Source organism: Brassica napus, chromosome C5, assembly GCF_020379485.1.
Source record: "Brassica napus cultivar Da-Ae chromosome C5, Da-Ae, whole genome shotgun sequence".
Lineage (NCBI taxonomy): Eukaryota > Viridiplantae > Streptophyta > Magnoliopsida > Brassicales > Brassicaceae > Brassica > Brassica napus.
In genome coordinates this window covers 46675753-46700815 of record NC_063448.1, presented here as the reverse complement: position 1 = coordinate 46700815, position 25063 = coordinate 46675753, and the positions used below count along the sequence as shown (strand labels likewise).

At 34.5% G+C, this 25063-nt stretch overlaps 4 protein-coding genes across 5 annotated transcripts; all 4 read right to left on the bottom strand.

Annotated features, from left to right (window-relative positions):
* Window positions 1-3855: 3855 nt before the first annotated feature.
* Window positions 3856-4908, bottom strand: LOC106417136 (zinc finger BED domain-containing protein RICESLEEPER 3-like). The gene is made up of 2 exons (XM_013857990.1): window positions 4491-4908; window positions 3856-4163 (listed from the first exon to the last, which is right to left on the bottom strand). The coding sequence occupies exons 1-2, from the start codon at window positions 4906-4908 to the stop codon at window positions 3856-3858; spliced, it is 726 nt and encodes a 241-aa protein (XP_013713444.1).
* A 731-nt stretch (window positions 4909-5639) lies between these two features.
* LOC111206703 (probable inactive DNA (cytosine-5)-methyltransferase DRM3) lies at window positions 5640-9526 on the bottom strand. The gene is made up of 10 exons (XM_022703940.2): window positions 9398-9526; window positions 9021-9070; window positions 8813-8944; window positions 8623-8719; window positions 8434-8531; window positions 8258-8354; window positions 7848-7999; window positions 7578-7677; window positions 7353-7444; window positions 5640-7240 (listed from the first exon to the last, which is right to left on the bottom strand). The coding sequence occupies exons 2-10, from the start codon at window positions 9021-9023 to the stop codon at window positions 5903-5905; spliced, it is 2109 nt and encodes a 702-aa protein (XP_022559661.1). The 5' UTR covers window positions 9024-9070; window positions 9398-9526; the 3' UTR covers window positions 5640-5902.
* Window positions 9527-12996: 3470 nt separating this feature from the next.
* LOC106418269 (importin beta-like SAD2 homolog) lies at window positions 12997-19671 on the bottom strand. 2 transcript variants are annotated; one of them, XM_013858935.3, is made up of 21 exons: window positions 19419-19671; window positions 18757-18929; window positions 18486-18653; window positions 18041-18151; window positions 17848-17928; window positions 17512-17708; window positions 17381-17441; window positions 17123-17197; window positions 16962-17039; window positions 16797-16859; window positions 16618-16701; window positions 16358-16536; window positions 16054-16093; window positions 15829-15972; window positions 15569-15688; window positions 15264-15479; window positions 14849-15010; window positions 14004-14679; window positions 13634-13842; window positions 13345-13483; window positions 12997-13264 (listed from the first exon to the last, which is right to left on the bottom strand). In XM_013858935.3, the coding sequence occupies exons 1-21, from the start codon at window positions 19579-19581 to the stop codon at window positions 13122-13124; spliced, it is 3282 nt and encodes a 1093-aa protein (XP_013714389.1). In that variant the 5' UTR covers window positions 19582-19671; the 3' UTR covers window positions 12997-13121. The 2 variants fall into 2 exon arrangements, with proteins under 2 accessions (XP_013714389.1, XP_013714390.1); XM_013858936.3 differs by having other exon boundaries at window positions 17848-17925; window positions 19419-19670.
* A 3276-nt stretch (window positions 19672-22947) lies between these two features.
* Window positions 22948-24961, bottom strand: LOC111207031. The gene is made up of 5 exons (XM_022704602.2): window positions 24517-24961; window positions 24048-24242; window positions 23827-23964; window positions 23619-23728; window positions 22948-23241 (listed from the first exon to the last, which is right to left on the bottom strand). Exons 2-4 carry the CDS (start codon window positions 24240-24242, stop codon window positions 23660-23662), a joined length of 402 nt encoding a protein of 133 aa, XP_022560323.1. The 5' UTR covers window positions 24517-24961; the 3' UTR covers window positions 22948-23241; window positions 23619-23659.
* Window positions 24962-25063: the final 102 nt, after the last annotated feature.

Here is a 25063-nt window from a genome sequence, read left to right as displayed (position 1 = left end):
ATCGAACTTGGGTTGGAGTATTAACTCATCCAGAAATCAGCCACTGTGCCAAGATCACCATATTGTTTTTATTTAGTATGATGTTTTATTTATTTTATACTATTGAATATTTCTGTGTTTTAAAAAAAACCTCATGTATAAATATTTTTTATTCACAAATTGCATATAATTTCTAATATATAATACATAACTAATGTGTAAATTTTTATGTGTTAAAAAAAAAACAATGTATAAATATTTCTGAGTTTTATAAAAAACATAATGTATAAATATATTTTCACAAACTTTCTTATTTCAATCGAATAAAACTTAGAAATGTGGAAAGAAATCAGATTTAACGTTATTTGATCCGACCTGTATGCCCATATATATGAATATCATTGATAAGGATGAACTAAATTATTATATTATCAGCATAAATTTTCTCTAAAAATGTATATAATTTTTCACAAATTTTTATATAATTTCTAATATATAATACAGATTGTTGGGGAGATTTCTCCATGTATAAAGATGCTAGGGATTTTTATAGGAACACTCTAATATAAAATATGAATGTTGGACACATCTCTTGTAATTTATGAATAAACTAGTATTACTGCCTGGGCTGTGCACAGGTTAATAACTTTTTTAAAAAAATATTTGATCGTTGTCATAATTTACAATCAAAATAAATTATTATTTGAACTATTATATAAACAGTAGCACGTAATAATAGAGGTTCCTACATTGAAACAAAGCAGTTGAAGGGATAAAACAGATATCATTATAAAATGGATATATGTTTGTAAAACTATTTTAAATAACAAAATATAAAATATAATTAAAATGATTTATTTGATCCCTTAATTTTGTTTGATGATTTTAAAATAACATATACTTAATATAATTTACTGTAAATTTAAATAAGATGAATCTAACAAATTTGCTAGTTTATTTTCTTACAGTTTAAAGTAACTGTTGCATTTATTTTTATGTTAATTTATCTAACATCTTTTTGTAAGAGCACACATTTCAAACTAACCCACATTACTTATTTTGATAGTTTGTTAAATTTATAAAAAAAAATTAACATTATAATTTTTTTAATTTTTTTACACCTTTAGTTTGTTTTTTATTAGATTATAATGACTTGTTTAGCAATAATTAAGTAAAGTAAACTTACCTTTGGATTTGGAAATGCAAGTTCTGTGATATAATCCAAGAATAGTTTTAGGGTCGAACTCAACTGATGTAGTGAATGCTGAAAAATAATTAATTCAACAAATAAAATATTAATCACCAAATTAAAGAAAAGTACTAAATAGTAGAAAACATGCAAAACCTTCTTTGCGAGGCCAAAACATGATGATTATCCCTTTAGTCCCCTTTCAGGAGAATATTTTTGATTTTGCTCCATCCCATCTTTTCAAACCGTGACCTACAGTGCATTGTGCATGTGCCTGCAAATCAATGGATATAGGAAGTTTCTAAGTTATATATAGGCAGTGATCTAAAACTTAATCTCTTCAAAAATACCATACCATAGTCAATCTCTTCTCGTAATTTTATATCTTGTCGATTGAGTCAGCAATGATAAATAAAGTTTTAAATTGGTATAGAGGAAAAGAAAGAAGACGTTTTAATTGGTGCAGGGAAAAAAAAGACGGGAAGAAACATGTCGATGTTTTGTTTTGAGAGAGATAAAAATATGTTGCTTTGACAGAGAAGATTGAAAGAGGAAAAAAACAAAGAATAATTTAGTATATCAAAATTATATAGAAGAAAAAAAACAGTTTGAAAATGGTGATCAAATGGTTTTGAACGTGGATGCAATATACTAAGAAAATTTAGGATTATGTCCTGAAAATTAGGAATAGAAGATAAACTATTTTTAGTCAGTTTTTATGTTTTGTTTTTATAATATTTTGTATTTTCCATATGTCAAATTTTAATTTGTTAGGTGACTTCTGCTAATATATAAGAGATATATAATGAAAACGAAATATTCATTAGTTTTTTTCTAAAACACATAAATATTCTTTGTATAAATAGAACATCATACTAAATTAAAACAATTGGTTGGACTCAGCACAGTGGCTGATGTCAAGATGAGTTAATGCTTCGACCCAAGTTCAATGCCCCCAGCTTAGCAAGTTTAAAATTATTTTTAACTAATTATTTATTATTTTAAACGTTAAATGCCACGTATGATTCTTTTCAGACATGTAAGCGATTGCTAATTGCCAGCTCAGATTCTGTTTTCATTGACTAATGGAAAATTCGTCGATGTATGTAAAAGTCGGATTTTATAATTCGTGTATGAAATTAAAATTAATTGAATATCCGTGTATGTATTCGCACAACTCGTATGTTCATGTACTGATCGGAACTGTTGGACTCTGTTGATGTAGGAATAGGCCGATTTCCCGTTCAGGGACTTATTATCACTCAAATGTTGTTTTGAGTCAGCGAAGCTAGTAGGGCGAAAGGTTAAAGGTTAGACACATTCTATCAGCCTCGTTGGTGACTCTCATCGTTATGTTATCTCTCTGGTTCATTGTAGACCTAACAATGGTGCTAGTTAAGCTTTAATAAAAGTTTGTCGTCGAGGAGTAGCTTCAATGATTCATAACATTAACTAGATCTCGATCCGCGCAATCGTGCAGATTTTTGTTTTCATTTATTTTTATATAAATATTTTGTTTTCAATTCTAAATTGGTATATATTATAATATATATATGTCTATCAATTTTTAAAACATAATAAGTTTATTGTATATTTTTTCATTGAATAGATTGTTTCAAAAACTTTCACATGTATTTGTATTTTCTTCTGTATATATATTTTCGGATTATTATTTCATTATTAAAATCCTAACTATATATATAAAGATTAGTAAAATATTGTTTATTGTCATATTCAAAGATATTGTAACATTTCACAAATTTAGAAAGTTTTTAAAAAAATAAATGTTTCGCTTCATAGATTTATATTATCAAGTAAATAATTAAACATTTAGTTTTTGTTTAATTTTAAAAATAAACTATATAGTTTAAAATTTGTTTTCATTGGTTTAAGGCAGTAAAGATTAATCATTGTTAGATAATATGTTTTTTGTTATTTTTTTGAAAAAATTATAATTTTAAAAGTTAACATCGACAAATATTTAATTAGTTAGCATATAGAGGTATAATATTACAACACTAGATTATATCTATTTAATTTATATTATCTATAAATCCAATAGATTATCTATTGTTTAAATCCAATTATTGATAACCCAATAAAAATTTCTGGTAGACCCAAAATTTAAATGATAAGATTATATATTAAATGTAACATAACTTTCTATTAATAGATCCGTTAGGTCCATTTTTAAAAAATCACATATGAATCGATGTTGTGACTTCTGTTTTAATATATAAGATTCTAGAGTGCAGTCAATCCAATGATTAATAACGGAAAGAACGATGCTAATATAAAGCTAAAAATGGGCTTAATATGATGCATGACTAAAAATAAGTTCTACTAAATAAATTTAAAGTAGTTTAATAATTAACCAAAATTTTTATAATTTTTCCAAAGAAGATACACGCTAGTTACTTTCTTCAGTCTTGAAAGTTTAATTAATTTTTTTAATTATAAAACCCCATTGAAATATTTTCAATGGTGAATCATTTCGAGAAATTCCAATTTAGTTAAACAAATATAAGTAGATAACCTTCTAAGAAATGAACATCGTAGTGATATAGAAACGGGAGACGAAAGTACTTAAACGAAAAACATAGATATTGAGATTCATGAAACCTTCTAAAGTTCAAACTAGAGACGAAGACGTGAAGACAATGTTGTTACCAATTCTGACACTATTGTCAAAGTCGTAACCACTTTTTGCTGCACATCATGGCATTAGCAACTTTGGCTTCCAAGGAGACGACGAACGCAGGAGGCTCTCTTTTGCCAGTAACATAAGCATCGTAGGACGTGACTCGTGAGATGGGAATTGAGAGAATGTCACGAGCTACTCGAGAGAGTATTGGATACTTGTGACCTCCATCTTCTCTCCACCATTCCAACGCTTTGAAGTCTTTGTTCCACTCCATAACCGGTTCTTTGAGGTAGGCATCAAGCTCTGATTCACCAAACTCTCTCGGAGATGATCCTTCGAACTTGAGAAATTCTTGAAAGAAGGCAAAATCCTTGCAAGCGTCAGGGTTTTTTTCTCTGTTCTTTCTTGCTTCCCTTTCTGCTTCTTCTGATGAATCAGAATCATATTTTTCCTCTCCTTCTTCCTGTTCTTCGTCCTCATAATCTTCTTCTTCTTCTTCATCCTCGTAGTCTTCTTCTTCTCCTTCTTGTCCTTCATCACAATCCTCTTCTTCTTGTTCTTCATCACAATCTTCTCCTTCTCCATCATCATTTTCATCTTCTTCTCTGGAGTCAACTGCAGTAACAGGGCATATTGGTTTATGACAGATATCACTAGCTGCATAACGAGCATACAGACTGCGCAAATAGTCCAAAACAGTTTCAGCATTTGATCCCTCATCATTCTCAATCTTCTTCGAGCAGTAAAACTCAACGTACTTCAACTTAAACCTCGGATCCAACACACAAGCACTAGCCAAAACCAAAAACATCTGATTCCAGTACTTATCGAACCTCTTCAACATCCCCTTAGCTTTGCAACGAAAGTAATCACTATCAGCACCCTCCAGCTCCTTCTCCAATATCACCTTCAGCTCTGCAAGAAGGTGGAAGTAGACATTAGACGTCGAATACCCACCCTCGAAAAGCTCCACCGCCACTTTATATATACAGCCAACGAGCTTGCTAAAAGTCTCGATCTTCACCCATTCCTCATCAGATGGTTTGTCATACTCATCGTAAACCTCATCTTTGGAGAACGCATCCTCCAGTTTCATATCCAATGAACAGAAGAAACAACGACACGGCAGTACCAGAACAGGAGCCGGAGCCGGATGCGAGATCTCTTTTATCCATATACTGATGATGGGGTTTACGATTAGGGTTTAGGGCTTGGGGGAGACGATTAGGGATCAAATTAGGGTTTTCGATTTTAAGGAAGAAGAGGCGATTGCGATTGCGATTTCTAGTGTATCATTTAGGCGGGAAATGATGCTGCTGCGTGGCCTTTTTTAATTGGATTCCTTTCAGGGGATTAATGAATCGGACGGTGAAGTACTCTGAAAGTAGTGGACGGACGAGATTTTTTTTTTTAATATTATGTGGGTGAGAAAATCAGAATATTCGAAGCCCATATAACTATGAGATGAAAGAGAGATAGTTTTTATTGGGCTTATATTTTTGGCCCATTTTAATTTCTTTCTACACGCACAGAGTATAGATAATATCTGAAAAGTTTGGAATCACTATAAAATGTTTGATGTTGGTATTTGACACTGCTGCTCGCCTGCTCTGGGACTTATCAGTCACATGTTGCTTTGCGTCAGAAAAGCTAGCAAGGCGCAAGGTTCAACTGCTGACTCTCCTCGTTATACTCTCTCTGGTTCATTGTAAGGCTTATAATGGTGCTAGTTAGCTTCAATGATTGAGGAGAAAAGTGCTAATATAATATCTGAGGATGAATACAACCAACATTGAGCCAACAAAACAAATATAGAGCTCACACAAAGGCGCTTAATATGATACATAACTAAAAAATAAGATACAACAACATTCGGTTTCTTGATTACCATTCCAAGAAATAGCACAGCAGGACGAAGAAAAAAAGACAAAAAGTCCGCGGTCGGATTATGCAACATACAGAGGGGACGCAACAAAAGCGTCAGTTTCAAAACACACTTGTCTAGATGATACAAAACCATGGATACTACTAACTTTGCGATGAGACAAGTCTCAAACCCTCCATGTTGCCGAGGACGTAAAGGCACTTGCTCAGCTTGACGCCATGACATGTATGACACGTTTTGTGACTCGAACAAACTCATTAAACAAAGAGTAATCAAAATCACGAGCTTCGTTACTCCCGGTTTCTTTCGACAGATCAGGTGGTATTGGTGGGTTCTGACAAATGACAAAGTCGAACCCACCGAATCTCTCCACCAAAGCCTCAAGCTTATTTGTACTTAAGCTCCTAATCGCTTCGATCTGCACAAGCTCTCCGGTTTGTCCTGAACTCTGCCACCATCGTTTCAGTATGTTACGGCTCAGTCCACAGTGCTCAACAGAGACCACGTTTTTGAGATGGATTCCAAGGCGGTTTAACGTGATCTCCGCACCACCGATCCCGCTAAAGAGCGATAAAACTGTTAACCCTTCAGGAAACAAGGACTTGAGCACAGAGAGATGGTAACCCAATGTGTCTGTCTGGAAACAGAACTCAAACAGCTTCAACCTCTCAGCATATCTCGCACCACCGATCTTGGTGTGGTTTGTTGGGTATCCCATGATGCACTCTAGATGCTCAGGCTCTACAGGTGAGAGGATGTTGGGAGCAATCCAGATAAGATTAGAGGTGTGACAGTGTCGGAGTATTATAGTCTGGTCTTGCTGAGATGGCTTTCCCTTGCATTCAGCTAGACGACGTCCAAGTCTTTCACAAAGAGTAGTTGCATAATCTAAATCAGAACATGCAACGCTACTCAGATGCTTTCTCACATCCCATTGTGGCCACCAGCTCTTCATGTGTGGCATTGCGTCTTGTACAGTTAACCTTGGCGTTGGGAGGATGTTGAACCTGTTTTCAACGGGAAGATTGTGCACGTACCCTTCTGTCCTGCGGAGAGCTGAACACAACCGAGTATCTACATGCTCAGGGTGGATTCCGAACAAGTAACCCGAGATCTTAGAACACCACCTTGGAGAGATTTCACTTAGGTTTCCGTAGAAGAAATAAGGTCGTGTTGCTACATCGGGGCTAAGCGTTTGGGATAAACGTGGCTGCATTGCCCTTGAGAATCCATATGTGTTATCTTTATCATCTTGCATCCAAGGGGTTTCCATATATTCGGGTCTTGGCCTTTTGCCTCTGTCATCGAAGTCAGAAAATTCGTCTAGAAAGGCATTGTCATCTTCATCTTTTAGTCTTTTACCCCTTGAGGTCTCTCCCACATTGGCAGTGGTGGAGAAAGGAAGAGGGTCAGTACTAGGATCTGGTTTTATATCAGCAGTGCCACTTGAGGAACCTCTACCACTGTCTACTTTCTCTGCACCAACACCAAGAAATCTCCAACTCTTTGAAAGACATGTAGCTGCAGGAGCCGCTGAAACTTTCTACAGTCAGACCAAATATCATTGCGTGAGAGAAGAGAATGAGATGGTTTTTTATAATGTGATTCAACAGAGATACACAAACATTCAGTTTAAAAACATTGAAAGTACGCACTTTTTCTATTTCTTCAAGGTCATTAGGAATGAGACCAGGAGCTTCACCAGTAACAATTGTCTCAGCGAGGTCAGAAATTTGACCTTCCGTACCTGAAGAGGTGCAAATAGATTTAAGTATAATATGGGTGGATACAACATAAATTTTAGCTTTTTCATTACTCCCTTTGATTATTATGATAATTCCTAACATTGGATGAACAAGTAAAGAGAATAAGTTACAGACCTATCTTCTCAATTGCTATTGAGATTTCATGGTTAGAGAATCCCATTTCCAGTAGATGCAAAGTTTTGTCCATTGTTTCAAACAATACTTCATTGGGAACCTATATAAAATATAAAACATAGGTTAGAAGGTAGTAATGACGGACATAAGCACATAAGAATATGCAAAATGAGCCTAAAAGAAAGGAAGATAGATATAAGAAACAAGTTAAAGTATAGAAGAAAGAATTAGCAAGAAAATTCAACAACTAATTTCAAAGACATTACAGACCTCAGGTCCTCTGGAAGCAACTGGAATGACATCTTCATCGTCTTCATTGATTTCAGTGTCATCAAGCGATTCATCAGACTCTTCTGCAAACTTTTCTGCTAGTTGAGCAGCAACAATGAAGTCCACCATCACATCAATTTGAGCGTCTTTACCTATCACACAGAAAAGAAAATCATGAAGAAAGGAATTGGCTTTCACCCTTAATATTATTTTAAAACAGTTCCATATATGTTTCTGTTTTTTTGCCTGTTCAACATGTCATACAATGAAAAGTTCCAATCTCTCACACATGTAATCACTGTTCAACATGTCATACAATGAAAAGTTCCAATCTCTCACACATGTAATCTTTAAGAACACACAATGGTTTTCTTGCAATAGTAAGAAACTTGGCATTGTGGATATATTACCAAGTCTGTCTAGTGCAAAATCAACTAGATTTTCCGGGAACTTCATTCCTAGTAACGCCATCCTTTTGCCATCGGCTTCATATTCAGTATCAGGCTCCTATCAAAGAAAAGAGAGACTATTAAGAAATAAATCTGAATTAAATACAAGACATGACATCACACGTTAGACAATTTACCGGTTTGGGTTCCATTAGTCCATGAAAGCTGGGTTCAGGATGTTCAGTTACAGAACTCTTAGTGAGAATCTCTAATAACAACTCAAGATCATCTTCACCTGGTTAGAAAGTAAACGTCAGTAGTATTAACTATTAGCCTTCATACGATAAAAAAAAAAAAAAAAATTGTTGTAGGATTTTTCTTAGTACCATTTTCATCAATAGCTTTCTGAACAAGAGTAGGGCAAAAACCCATCTCAATCAGCAATGACTTCACATTACTTCCAGAAGAACTAGCAGCATTGTCCTGCACATCAAGTATGGAAACAATAAAAACCTTCCCGAACCGCTACAAGGGATGCTTTAAGGATTCAGGATGGCATAGAAACGTTAAACATACACCAAACTGCTGAGGATAAGAAGTGTCGCAGGGCAAGTCGAAATCTATGGTCTCTGGTTTTGGGAACACCATATGTTCATTCCTGTCATGACCAGAGGAACCTCCACCTCCTTCTCCTCTACGAAAATTACCCTGAAAGGTTCCCAAAACTTATGAAAAAGTGATACATATTCCCAAAGATACATTCCAAAGTTGTCAAATCATATACCATTTAGAGAAAGATCCACAAACTCCACAGCAGCAATATCACATGAAAGCCTGCACATACCGTAGAAACAGTGTCAGTATCACCATCATGGATTGTATTAAAATGCACCCAAAATTACATATGAAGAAAAAAAAAAAGATATATAATAAATGGAAAAAGCTCTAATTGATGATTCTACCATAAACAGCAAAGAATGTATGAATCATCATTTGATAAGAATCTAAACATCTTGCATCCCCTTAAAAGTAGAAATCCTCGAACTAAGAGAAGATTTGCGTCCACGAGTTCAATTCAATTTCACTACAAAATAATCTAGCGATTGCGTTCAAAGGGGAGATTATGTAAAGAGTGAAGAGTGAGTAAGGATGTAACCGTACTTGATCAGGAAGGTGCATGCCTGTTGCGGTGGTCCGGCGGAGGGAAAAGCCTAAGAACTAATCGCACTGTATCGCAGCGCGTGGACTTCACTGCCGGCTATTGTGAAAATCTGGAAAAGTTCTTTACTGATTCACTTTTAATGAATGTCTGAGCGAACGATCGAGCGCGTGACGAAAACGAACGGTCCAGATCATTAAGAGTTTAAGGATTTTGATTATATTACTGTTTTAGATAATAAAAATCCAGTGTATAAACAGTGTCAGTATCACCAAACAAACTCTTGTCTATTTATATGGTATATAATTAAATTTAGATGATATTAATATAGATATAGTATATTTTTAATATTGATATCTATTAGATAATGTTTTCTACTCATATTTTTTATCATTTGTATATTTTAATAACAAAAACTTTAAATTAGTGATAACAAAATTTTCATTGTGAGATATTTAATAGTTATAGTAATTAATAATTTTTAAAAAAATTCAGTGCAAAGTTTAAATTTAAATATTAAGTTTTCAATATTTTTTCAAAGCTTTTATCAAAAAAATTGTTCAAAGTAAATTTTAAAATTAAAATATTTATGTATTTGTATGTGGTATATAGTTTAATTTAAAATATATTACATATATACATGTATACATACATATATATATATATATATATATATATATATTAATTTTAATATTTATTAAATAAAACTTCTTACTTATATGATTTTGCAATCATTTGTATTTTTTCATAACAAAAATTTTAAAATATGAATCACAAATTTTTTAATGTGAGACTTTTAACAGTTTTAGTAATTTATAGTAATTTTTTAAAATTTAAAATATAACATATATGAAAAAATCTAAATTTTTATTATGTGGCTAATGTGGTTGTTTGATTTATTTAATAAGTTAAAATTAAGAAAAAATGATAGAGTATATAATAATTTTTATAAAATATTTATTATAAAATATTCAAAATAATTAATTATCATATATACTTTAGCCATATTAAACAATTCCGTAATTTTATTTAAGAAAAGAATGAATTACATTAATAATTAATTTATGATTAGTTTAATAAAATTCTTATTATATATTTAGATGAACCAACCTATATTTCTCCAGATTCTAAAAGTTGTGGTGATGACACAAGACAAACTGTAATAATTCTCTTTTAAAATATAAGAGATACTATAAATTCTAGTGAACTGACAACCAATAAATTTCTCTCAGTAAGTTGCATTTTATAATGAAGATATTTAACTATAGAACTCCTATGTAATATTTATATGTAACCATCATTAAATTTTATTTGAATATGGAATTTTTAAAATAGATTCAAAAATTATGTTATATAAATTCGTCAGTAAACTATATTGAGCATTTACAATAATATTATATTTTTATGATAACAAAATGGCTAAATAAATTAAATAACCTAATTCTTTTTTTTTGAACAGAAAATAATCTAATTCTACTTAATACAAAGTTTGTAGATTTTGTAGATATATCCATATTTCATTTTTATTCATTTCCAATAAAGTTATAATGAATTGATGTGTATTTGCATTCACTAATTTTTTTTTACGACAAAAGGCGATTATATTACTCAGCATTCACTAAATTTCTGTACTTGTTTCATTTTCATAAGTTTATAATTTCCCTTTTATAATGAGTAATGGAGATTAATTTATGGCTGTATATATGTGTGTTTGGTGCATATCATCTTCTTAGACGTGCAGTTTAGAGACCAACGTTAAAAATATATTAAGATTTAGCAAGGACTCATCAGTCGTTTCGTTGTTATTGTTGCTGCCGTCAAATTTTTTCCGGCAAGTTCTGAACATTTTGCCTATATTTGTAGATATCTCTATATTATAATCGGTTTTTTATAGTTTAACTTTTTTTAAAACTCAATTAGGTGTTTATAGATAAATCAAGTGTTTAAAATATGTTAGATGCTATCTCGTCTTTGATGTGGGTCTAGTCTCGAAGGAACTAATCGAAGATTTAAAAAAATATTTTTGTCTACAAAATCGGTAGAATTAGATGAATATGCGTAATGTTTGAAACATGTTAGATGCTATCTCGTCTTTGATATGAAACCAATGTGTGTCACTACAAAAAACATATCTTGACCACATTTTCGACCAAAAAAATTATAACCTTATTCTGACTATTTTATTATGATTTAGAAAAATGGCAGGAAATAATTAGAATTTTTTTAACCAGAACATATAGTCAAAAAGACGATCAGAAAATAAATTAAATTTTGACCATATTTTTAACAACATAAATGGTCAAAAAATAATTATGACCTTATTTTAACCACGTCATGATGAATAAAAAAACTGGTCAGGAAATGGTTAGAACTTTTAAACCAAAAAAATATAGTAAAAAATGATCAGAAAATTTTGACCACATTTTTACCATTTTCTGATGATTTCTTTCATTTAACCTATATGTCAAATCTTCTTTACTCATTCTCATCAATCCAGTTTGCTCCTCAAACGACCACATGTGGGTATATTGTTTAGCCATATCACATCTAGGTGTTGAATGCCGACTATATGGCCGATGAGATTTAATTAGAAGTAGAGGCTTATACATTAAGGTATTGTTCTAATCTGAAAACATGTAATATATTACTAACATATGCTTGTAAACATTGCTTTTGTAGATTAAGGAAACCTTGAAGACATGTGGACACGCATATGTAGATTAACCATCATGTGAGTGTGTCTCTTTTTTTCAAACGATATTATCATCACTGAACAATACATACTGCAGAAGCAATTTTTGTTCTGTTTTTAAATGACAGGGTGACCTCGGGATTGGTCTACTGGATAGTCATACATTTCCTACTCATTATTGCTTTCAGTTTGCTATTCTTTCAACTTGTACAAACATATGGTTCCAAAGCTTCTTCTGATTACGACCAAAAAAGAATAAAAGCCACATTGATATTCATATTAACGGTGTTGTCTTCATCTACTATAATGTTTTTACTGCACTCGCTCATATTTACGGGTTTACTTTGCTTGTTGCTTTCATGGGCATGTCAAATAATATGAATCTTCCTTTCATCGTTGTTGGGATACTAATTGGGTGTTGGTCTCTCTTCGTTTGGGCTCTCCATGACTTGAAACGGGACTCATACCGACTAGACTACTAGTTTAGGATTCACATAATTTCTCTAGCGTTTTTAATTCACAGTATTTGTAATTCTTGTCATAATTGATGCAGTTTATAACTAAAAGAAAACTATTAAAGTATTTTTAAATATATCTACACTTTATATGCTAGCCGTTAGTAACTAACAGTCTAACTCATCTACTTATGTTTGGCGTTTAAACTTTTTAGACTTTTCACTTTTGATAAAAAAAAATAATTCCTACTTTAATTATAGGGAATTTCTCTTAATTATAAGTACCGACTCCAGTAAACACAAACAATTTAATCAGAATATACTCCATGTTTATGTATAAGTAACCCAGAATACAAATTAATGAAATGTGGATTTTTCTATTAGAATTCAAAGGCGGTCTTCGAGAATTAGGCTCGGCCGTTAGGTCACCTATTTTGAGTTATGGACACACGTATAAACGAAACTCGTACTGTATTTAATTTAATGACTTTTAAACGTTGGTTCAGAGATCACAAAACACAAAACCACATCAACACACTTGGACAAGAGAGAAAAGTGCAGTTTAATGTTCAGTGTCACTCAAGTGAAGAAACCGGTATATGCAGGAAAGGCATTTAGAAAGGTCGAGATCACTTCAGAGGGTACGAGTTTTACAACTTTCTGGTGATGCCTCTCCATTAACGATAAAACCAGTTTCTGCGTATCGATTTCATTCAGATGACCTGCAAAATCAGTACATCAAAAAAAAATTTAGAAATCTCGTAGGTGGTTGTTTCTTATCTTGTTTTGAAGAGCAGCTTACCCAAATCAATCTCACGCTCATCATCTTCTTCATCTGCTTCTTCAATAACTTCACTATCTTCCAATTCTGCTGCAGCTTTAGCATACCTCTCTAGAAATTCTTCCTCTGTTTCTTCACATTCATCATCACTCTCAGAATCCTGTTCAGATACACAAACATGGATCAGCTTATTTGGAAAAAAAGAAACAAGTCACTAGAAGACCAATGTTGTTTCTTGAAAACAGCAAATTGTTTCCTCATCTGAGGCTTTATTTTTTAATGTAACAGAGTACTAGCAATCAAATCAAACCTCGTCATTTGAATCATTTTCATCAGATTCTTCCTCTTCTTCTTCTTCAGGTTCTCCATCATCTTCATCATCGTCTGTTTCTTCAGCTATTTCCTCTAGTCTCCGAGAAGCCTCCATCAATGAAACAAAGCACTTCCTTACCAAATCATCAGTTGCATTCCCTTGCCTTACATCTAAAAGCAGCTCAATCACCTTTACTAACGTCAACACTGGAAAAAAGCAGTCTTTTAGTCTATGCCCATGCATTTATGACTAATAGCAACTATATACAACCAAAACCTTTAAAGATCATGTTCACCAGTTGCTTAAAGCCTAAGTTTGTTACTTCTGAATCATCAAACATATAAACGAAAGATTATCTTCAACTCACCATATAGTTTTACTTCGGACGCTATTGATGGAGGACTGGCATCAAGCGTAAGCGAATATGAAAACGCCAATGAGGATACCCATAACTCGAAACCTCCAGAAACCACTTTCTCTAAAACGCATTCCACAACGTCAGGATGGGAGATATAGCAAGATGATATCGCCAGCAAAAGAGGCCTCCACAACGAACAAGGTTTCTCACGCAACTGTAGGAAATGAGAAAAGGCTGCTTCACTGAAGACCACCGCCAATGATTTCCTTACCCCTTCGATGTCAGACGAGTAGTCTGGTACATGTAATAACGTGTGGACACAAGAACAAGCCCTCCTTGTGGCAGACGGATACTCAAGTATGGCTTTACTGACAAACGAACCAATGGATTCAACAACAGATCGTGGACGGACTGGCATGGCTGGCGGGGAAGGCATATCTCTGTAAAGGAAACTTCTAAAGTCATATTTGGTGCTTATACTCACAACTTCTTCTATGCAGTCAAAAACGGACAAATCCTCCGACTCTTCCCAGCCATTCCAGCTAGCAAGAAGATCAGCCCAAACTACGAGTAAATCAGCTAATCTGAGCTCCACAGCTACATTGCAATTAGTAGAAGCAAGCGCAATGAACCACAACATCTTCGAGAAATGGTCTATGCAAGAAGTAGGAGGCACATCTGTTGCCTGAACAATGCAAAGATAAAAGACAGAGCAGTAGTGCGAATTAGAACAGGAATCCATTGTTCCATTCAGGCGCACATGCTTGGTTTTAGTTTCTACAATTCCATGTACAAAAAAGCAGTGGTGTTTGAAGATATATAAAGATATTAAGAGTAAGAAAGAATTCAACTACCAGCCATGCGTGCTGTAAAAGTGCTGACAAAGCTTTGCTGATGGTACCTTGACCGGTTAGCCATGTTTCAGTGGCTTGATTTTCCTCCTCATCCGTTTCAGGCTTAGAGATTTCATGAGTCTGAGACATTGCTGCTAGTGTCTCAAGGCCACCCACAGTAGCCTTATTTGAGAAAAAAAATAAGAAACAAACAATTGAACGGTGACTTGCTGTATCCACTAAAAAATAGTCCAAATTCAACAAGAATTCCACAAATATCTGGGCTTGCGTCCAGGATTTCATGTGCATGTGATGTAAGCTTTTGCAGTAATTTAACTTAAATCAATAGAAATACATTCCTGTACTTTCGTTATGTTTTAAAACTTTAAATTTTTCAGCTAAAATGTTAAGAAAACAGGAATTGAATTAAACATACCTGAGACCATTGATCTTCACTAGGATCGATAAAATTCAGCATATTACTAACAAGAGAAGATACAATGTACGGAATATGCATAGCGATATCTTGACTTCCTGACTCGACCACAGATTTTAGAAGCTGAAACAAAATGCTATCTTCTTCGTCCTCTTTGCCAATCCTACCAATAATAATCTGAAGAAGCGGCAACCATTCAGGTGGTGGGTACTCATTCTGAATTGAACAAACATTTTCTTTGAGTTAGATTTGACAAGTCATCACTTAAGCTACGAACACAATTGTTAATATAAGTGCTGACTTACTTCGAGTAGTGAACATATTCCCCCAGCAGCCGAAACACGCACTGGGTAACAAGAGATCTCTTCCTGATCTGGCATTGCTAATGCCTTCAGCAGGGACGAAAAAACATCCACACTCATATCCTGAGAGCATAAAGCAACTAATCAATTATGAGATCACTATAAATGACATGTTGCAAAATTTAGAAAGTGCATACAAAGAATATTAGATTCCAGCAAATGATTTTACCCAAAGAAATATAAAGAAAGAATAAAATTAACACCTCAGGTAGGCAGGACGCAAGCTCTCCAAGTACCCAATTCGCAGATGCAACCAAGTAAGGTGAGCAATCAGATGTAGAATAAATCGGTAGCACGCGGGTACGGACTAAAGATGCCACATACTCAGGATTTTGTTCTTGGATAAACTGTAAAAAGCGAAGCATCATAATTCTGTAAAATATCTGCGAATGCAAAGCTTCAAAACAAAGAGAACCAAAATTTCTCACCTCTTGCAGGCCACCATATGCCATTAGAACACCAAAATAGCTGACATGACGAAAGTAGCAACAAAGTTAGCTAAATCACAAAGTGAAAGGGAAAGTATTAAAGTGGAAGAGGAAATTCTGAGAAGTCTAGCACAGAACATAAGAGAATATTAATATATTTCAATATACTGAACAAATATCTACGACATGTTGATCTTGGGCTTGAGAAACATGGCATGGAACACTAACTTGCAAAACGAGATCTCTTAAATTTCTACTAGAAGAACATATATCGAAGAAGTCATGAAAATGTATAGGAACTCACGCTGCTGAAGTATTAGCATCCAGTATGTTGCTCTTTGAAGGCACAGAAAACTTTGACAAAAATGGAAGCACCAGTAGATCTCCCATGGAACGTCTTTGGTTATTTATTCTGTTCTTTTCACCTTTCTTCCGCTTACTTGCAGCTGAGGAAGCTTTATTCGTAGTAGATACTGGTGGTCCCTATGATAATGGCATCAAATTCTGTAAGAAGCTATGAACAAATAGCTGAAAATAGGTTATTGACTAACCATAATTCTTCACCTTTGACATGGCAATAACACCAAGCAAGTTCATAGCACTTTTCCTGGCTGTAAACAAGTCCTCCCTCCACCCAGAAATTTCTTCCTGCCAAATCACAGTGATGTTATTCCTAATCATACACATAAAAGTATTCATAAACATAAAAGTATTCATGTAGAGAGAAAGATAAGTTGACATACTAGTTCAGAAGGAAGGTTCTTCCTTATGAATTCATCTGCATCTTCTTCCCACTCAGATATGTCCTATGTGTAAAACATCCCCGAAAGAAGAGTAAAGTTTCTGAATTAAGAGCCCTGGTAGTAAGCAATGCTTGCAACACATATTACAACTTGCAGAAAGTGTACCCTTTCATTCAGCGCCAGGGCTGGAAAAATTGCGGAGTCCAACAAAAGAGAGAAATGGGGTGAAAGTAATCTCCATCCCTGTTTTCAAGGTACCAAAAATTTGCTGTCATTGACATTTGATAACTTTATTAAGATTGGCAGTAAACATTCTAACAACTTACAGGGCCAATTTCCATGACGCGTGAAATTACATCAAAAGCAAGTGATATGATTCTCTCAGTAAGGCTTCCGAGCTTCTGCACATGGTAGTAGAAACTCAGAGCATTAGATTGAGAAAATAGTAACATTTGGGTGAGAAGCAGCAATTTTTTGTAGTAAAAAATTTTGATGGAAACTTGTCAGGCACCAAAAACCCAAAATTTTGAAGAGCTCGAAAAGTTATTTCTGGTAAGAATGACTTGAAACGCTTTAGTACATACACTGATGTTTGAGCTATGTTTGACAATCTTCATTGAGCACTTTACTATCTCCGGCACCAACCTGCATAATAAAGATATATAAGGCGTGGGACATAAGCATTGCTAAAGAGGTTTTTAAGGTGTTTGCTTACTTGTCAGAGTATTTTCTATGTCTGCTGACAAGTGTGCCAAAGAGGAGCAAACTTCTCTTTCCAGTTTTCAACCTTAGCAAGTATCCATCAGAAGGAGTAACGCTCCAGTCAAAACTCAAGGAGTCCAGAATTCTGATCATATCTCGGCAGAAGGAACCGAGCAGAGGTGACAAAGCAGACGGCATATGGGACTTCACCTACAATACTAATTACCCTTAACAAAACAACCACGGTGGATAGTACGATATGAACAATGACAAGGTGATATGACAAGTTTTAATCCATGAAAATTTTCAATCTCCCAGACATGCAATACAAACTGAATATGTGACTTACTGAAAAGTAGAGGCATTTGCTAATGATGTGGAGTGTCTTTTCCATTTCCAGTTCACCCCATTCATGTGTAGTCAAAGCCTGCTTCAGAATCATACAAATTATGAATGCTCACTGAGCTCCAAAATGAAAATATATCTTACATAAAGATGTGAGCAGATGAAGAACAAGAAAACACAGAGGGAAAAAGAAGAACCTTGTCAACGAGACGGTGGAATACTGACACCAATGGCACAAGAATTTCATTGGTGATACTCTCCAGCTGTTGTGGCACTGGTTCCTTAACAAGTTTCGGTTGCAAGAAGTACTGCAAAGCAAACACACAGAAATATACCACGTTTATTTAAAACACCAGGATCGTTGGAACCAGGTTCACACTACGAGACTACCACTTCAAATATAAACATTTTCAGATTTGTTTGAATTGGTTATAATACTAGTATACCACTAGAAAATATTCAGCCGGAAGTAGCAAAAGTTCACAACCACAATAATGAACAACCAACCATAATATGATGGAGAACGAGATAAGCTAGAGGAGAGCTTATGGGGAGAGAGAATAGGACATGCAAGTTTAAAGCTGCGGCTTCGTTAATATATTATTTTAAAAAAATTCAAACTAAACTGAATGCAACAAATACCTGAAAAGGTTTTACAACAGTGAGCAACACCATCAGAGCATTCACAGTACTCCAGCTAGAGTCTAAACAGCTTATTAAACTGCTCTTCTCGATAGCAGAACGCAGCTCCAGTACAAGTTCAGGCCACGCATCTTTCTTCACAAACTCTGACACAACAACAATGTGGAACTGGCCACAAACAAAGTAAAAATAAAAATGTGCACAAATGAAGAAGAAGCGAAAACAAGATTATCAACAGCTGGGCGAAGACAAGCCAGTTGAAAACGCAAACCAGTTCAAGTAAAACTTTAAGAAGTGCAGGCTCAGCATGAAGCAAAGCTCGAAGGAGCTGATCCTTAAACTCCTTGCTGACTTCTGAGATGATCCCACCAGCCCCAGTGTTCCTTCTGGTGAAATTCTTCAGATATGTTGCAGCAGCAACTCTCTGACTCGGATTTTCACCTCCTGTCAATCAGAAAAAACATGCACTAGCAAACATTTAACTGCTGTGGATACTTAAAAAGCTGACTAGAACCAAAAGACTCAGTTGAGACTAGTATGCGTTTTTGGATCAGCTGAATTAACATATTGCTTAAGGATTCAATTATATTGGAGAAACTAGCATTGGGCATATTTTATCTGATAAATTCGATTCAATTTGTTTCTATTCGATCCAAAAAATTGGCAAATAGTAAAACGTAATATCCACATAAAGCAAAACAAATCACAAATATTATTCTGGAAAGGCCAATATTGCTTCGATCGGGTATATTTATAGAGATATTGTTTGCATCTCGTAAATAGATCTACCAAATAAGGATTTGGTGAAGTCGCAAGTCAAACAAGGTAACCCTAATTGTTCCATCGATTCGAGGAAATCAAAATTCTACTCTTGACAACGCAACGAGTGATTAATTAATTGGTTAGAAACCGAAGACAGAAAGAAGAAGTTACCGGAAGCGATGGAGAGAAGGCGATAAGGGAAGTGAGGGAGCTCCGTAGAGAGTCGATCCAGAGCCTCCGTCGCCTCGTGGACGGAAACGCCATCTATGGAATTAAGCGTCTGGTCAAGAAGCCCACCAATCTGAACTGAGTCGTTGTCGTCGGCGACTAACATTTCTTTTCTTTTTTTTTGCCTTTTTTCTTGTCAAGTGAAACCCGCCATAGCTTTTTTATTTTATTATTCACTCATAAAATTTTAATTGGGAAAACACACGAGAAGCGGGAAGTCATTTAGGTATCAGCTAGTGGCGGGAAATAATTTAGAAATCAGCTTGAAAGCAGGAGAAGAGAAGATTAGATTTTAAATCACCATTGTTTGTTTCTCTCTTATTTAACCGTCTTGTCTTGGTTAGCCTTCACCACTGTAGCCAGTGTGGCTATTGTACATTTGAGCAGAGCCATAGAAATGAAAAGGTCATCACTTCATCAGCTCTTGTGCCTTGAGGTGATGCTTCTTTTTAGATTTCTGTTGGTCAATTTTTTTGTAAAATGCCGCCCAAAGCACCAAGAAATTTGGGTTGATCAAATCTATCCTTAAAACCAAGGCGGACTTTTTCATTTACTTTCTCCAATTGCAGTTAGTTGTGTTGGGGCATTTCCAGCCACAGACACCAAATTTACTGATGAAATTACGCTAAATTTGGTATTTTGATATCATATTTTTTTTTTGCTATCTCCAATCATGATACCAAATATTACACCAAAGTAATATTATACATTTTTTGATGTTTTCAGCTTTAATAGTTTTTATATTTTTATTATTTATAATTGATAAATAATTATTTTGCAACACTTAGATATTATGTTTGTTAAATTTTTGTAATTTCATGTTTATAAAATTTATTTACATTTACATTTACATTTTCAGTTTAACAGTATTATACTTTTTATTTATTTATTTTATATAAAATATGATATTAAAAGTTACTAACTATTAAGTATAAAAAGCACATAACAAAATAATATATATTTTTTTTGGGTGTTTACTTCAAATTTAATATGCATTTTAACCTCATCCGGCTTTTATTATTGATTGCTATATTTTTTTAAATGCTAACTAAAAATTTATATTATTAAAAATAAAATAAAAAAGTTCTATAATATTTCTTTTAAAAATATAAAGCATCATTTAGTAATATCTTACTTGAAAATAAAATAAAAATATTTAGATATGTAAAATAATTTAAAAATACTAATTATACAATATATTTTTGTTTAGTTACAAATTTGAACTAATTAATAATAATAATTAAAATATATTATTAAATCAAAGACAATAAAATATATATATTACATATTTGATGTGATGAATAGTGTTATACGAAAAATTTTTGTCAGCACATAGCATACATTTGGTGAGATAAGAGCATCCGCATCAATGAACCCCCTTTTGGGGTTCATAGGATTTTTTTAATATTTTTTTATGGGACCATGAATAGTGATGAACTTCTATCGTTTGTGTATCTGCATTAGTGAACCTGAAGAAGGGGTTCATAGGAATAAAATAATATTTTTTAAAAAAAATATTTGAAAACTTTTTATTCAATACATTAAGAATATTCAAATACATTAAGAATATTAATGAACATAGAAAGATTATTCATCTACATTACCAAACTTTTTCCATACATTTTCAACTAAATCCGCTTTCAAAAGATGATGTTTCTCTGAATCCCGAACTTCATTGCGAACGCCTAACATATTACCTATATTAAAACTTGTTCTCGTTTTCACCTTGGAACTTCTGCTTGACTCTCCTGACTCGAACTCAGATGTATCAATTTGGGTATATCCGTCTCGTTCGTTCTCTACTATCATATTGTGCAATATGACACAACTTCTCATAATCCATCCTATCTTTCCTTGTCCCATAGTAGAGCTGGATTTTTAACTATTGCGAACCTTGATTGCAATACTCCAAAAGCCCGTTCGACATCTTTTCTGGTGGATTCTTGACGTTCGGCAAATAGCTCTGCTTTAGGACCTTGAGAGAGTGGGATGGATTGGATAAATGTTGACCAATTTGGATAAATCTCGTCACTAAGGTAGTAGGCCATACGATAAGTGTGGTTGTTGACCTTGAACTTCACTTTTGGTGCTCGACCTTGTAAAATATCATCAAAAACTAGTGACCGATCAAGAACATTGATATCGTTGAGGGTACCTGGTAATCCGAAAAATGTGTGTCATATCCAAAGATCTTGTGATGCAACAGCTTCTAAGACAATTGTCGGCTTTCCTGAACCACGTGTGTACTGACCTTACCAAGCCGTTGGGCAGTTTTTCCACTCCCAGTGCATACAGTCGATGCTGCCAATCATGGAGTAATCGTTGAAGATCATCCTCATTAGGTCTTCGTAAATACTCCTGTCCAAACAATTGTATTATCCCAATAGTGAAATTTTCCAAACATAAACGTGCCGTACTTTCACCAAGTCGGAGATATTCGTCATATGTATCTCCCGATTGACCGTATGCCAGCATACGTATAGCTGCCGTACACTTTTGAAGTGCAGATAGCCCGAACCTTCCGTGAGCATTTTTTCTTTGCTGAAAGTATGGCACTTCAGTACTTAGGCGATCGACAATGCGAAGGAACAATGACTTGTTCATTCGAAAACGCCGCCTAAACATTTCCGATGGGTATGTGGGATTTTCGTTGAAATAGTCGGTCAATAGTTGATTGTGTCCGCGTTCCCGATTTCTTTCGATATAAGCTCGTCTCTTCGGGTTGTTAGCTTGACCATCAACTACTGAGTCGATGAAATTATCAACAACTTCGTCGACCATTTCTTCTAAATACTCATCTACTTCATCACTTGATGAGGAAGACATTGTTGAAGCAATTTACTTCCTATAAAAGGCAAAAGGGATTTATAAAAAACTAATAAAAATATAACTATCTTATAAGTAAATTACATTTATTTCCTTGTCTATATCGTTTTTTTGTGTTGTCTTTTATCATTTTTTTTTAAATTTAAAAATATTAATTTAAATTTCCATTACTTAAATTTTTTATAAACTTATAAAAATATAACTTATAAAAACATAACATTTTTTCCTTGTCTATATGGTATGTAGTGTTGTCTTTTATCATTTTTTTTTAAATTTAAAAATATTAATTTAAATTTCCATTACTTAAATTTTTTATAAACTTATAAAAATATAACTTATAAAAACATTACTAACCTCTACGGATTGAGAATTAATTTCTTTTGGTTGAATGCAAGGAACAACGCAAGTGTGGAGAATCAATGCAAGTGGTGATGGTTGAGGAGTGTATGAAGGTGTGGTGATAGTTGAGAAGAATCGTGGTGATAGTTGCGAGGAATCGTGGTGATGGTTGAGAAGTGAATGAAAGGGTGGTGATAGTTGAGAGGAATCAATGCAAGAGTGAAGAATCAATGCTAGAGTGGTGATAGTTGAGATGAAACAACAATTAATATATAGAGAAGTGAAAGAGTTGTTGCACAAACAGAAGTGAGAAACATAGATTATATAAAGAGACATATTTTACATGTTGATCGGGTACATACACCCGTGAGTACAAAATAGAACCCGTGGGTACATACACCCGAGAGTTCAAAACACAACTTGTGGGTACATACACCCATTAAAGCCGATGAAGTTAAAAAAAGTGTAGAAAGATTCAAAATTCTACACTCACCCGTGAATCAAACAGAGAACCCGTGACCTGATACCAAAAGAAGCCGAGACCTACTAACAACACGTCCACACGCACGCATCCACCTACCGCAACCCGTGACCTACAAACCTGCAACCCAAAGCATATTCAGCAAATATCAAATGCAATCAAGTTCATATCAAGCATTATCCAACTAAAAAATTAACTTAAAAATTCATATCAAATGCAATTAACCAACTGACCCTATCAAAGCATTTCAGAAATGAGTTTATTTTTAAGAGACACTTCTTGTGGAGAAAGTGTAGCTTCAATAAACATCAAATCAGTTCTAATTCAACTCTACATAGCAGTCGAATTGATTATGCAACCAACCAAAACACAAGTACACGGGGTTAACACTCAACCATTCATCAACATTCATTTCAAATTCAACTCAACCTAGTACACATAGTTCAGTTCAAATTCAACTCTAACTAGCACTCGAATTGATTAAGCTTGAGTGTTACCTTTTTTTTCAGTCGAAGCATAGCTTCTCCAAGTCCGCGACCTACACTGAGAGGTTATAAACCTGCCCAGTGAGGTTATCAACCTCCCCATTGAGGGCTTTAACCTCTGCCTGGACATGTAAAAAACAATCACAATTTGTTAGTCCGTTAATAAAAAAATAAGGAAAATATTACAAATTTTAAACAAAAAAAATGCAAGTCACATTACCTCCAGCCTCTCAATCTGATTATTGACCTCCGAGACCCAGTTGATCACCAACTCAACCTCCTCCAGACGCTTTGTGAGACGTTCGATATGCTCCTGGACACCAATCACCCAAGGCTGACGGTAATGAAACCCATCAGCCTTGTTAACCACAAAAACACATGTGAGAATCTCGTTAGAAACTCAATTAAATGGAAATAATTTAATTGGGAAGAAGCGCTTACCTTGTAGTTTTTGCAGGTGAAGAACCGCTTCCCAGGAAGAGTGTCGTAGTCGTCCTTCCCCCGAACATCGTCAATGATTCTCCCTCCACAGGGACACCTCGTCGGAATCCCGTATTCTGAATCTGCCACGTATCCTTGCATGTTGATCAACTCCGTCTGCCTCTTTGTCTCTCTTCTCTTTTCTGCGGGATCCATCTGTACCAGAAAAAGCAAATATTAGAACACAATAAACGGTAGAGCGTAACCAGAAACTCGATTTGGAACCCTAAGTAGAAACCCCCAAATCGATTTCAAATCCTCGAGAAACGAACCCTAAATGGAACCCGCATGACGATAATTAACCCTAAATGGAAACCCCCATATCGATTTTGAACCCTACATCAAAACCCCCAAATCGATTTTCAATTAACCGATAACGCTTTCGACCCCAAAAAGATTCAATGAAACCGTAAAAGTAGTCGATACTCACCTGAGATCGTTTACGAGAGACTCTGACGTCGATTCGATCGAGAAATTCTCCGGCTGTCGCGTCGCACGAGAAATCGCCTCCCACAGAAAGAAACCCTAGCTTTCGAAAAAAGATGAGAAAATGAATCCTCTCACGCGTAACCCTATTTTTCTCGCTTTCGACGCGATAACACGCGGCCAATGCCTGTTCGACGCGTGGCTTGAACCCGTATCATACGGGCTCACTCCAACGAGACGGATTACCGAATTAAACCCATTAAAACTTTTCTTTTTATTTTTCGGCCCTATAAACCCCAGCCCATGAACTCCTTTTAATCTGCTAACGCGGCTGCTCTAAGTTACTCAAAGTTTCGATAGTAATTTTCCTCAGCCCTTTACTACTGTTTAACTGTATCTTCTACAGTCCAACGCTATCTTCTACTGTTGTAGGTAGTTTCCTAACTAAGATATTTTCTATGGTTTTTAAGCCAAGTCACTCGAAATAAAAACAGAAAGTCAAGGTGCAATTCAAATGTATGGATTTCATACTATATACTAGATAGGACAAC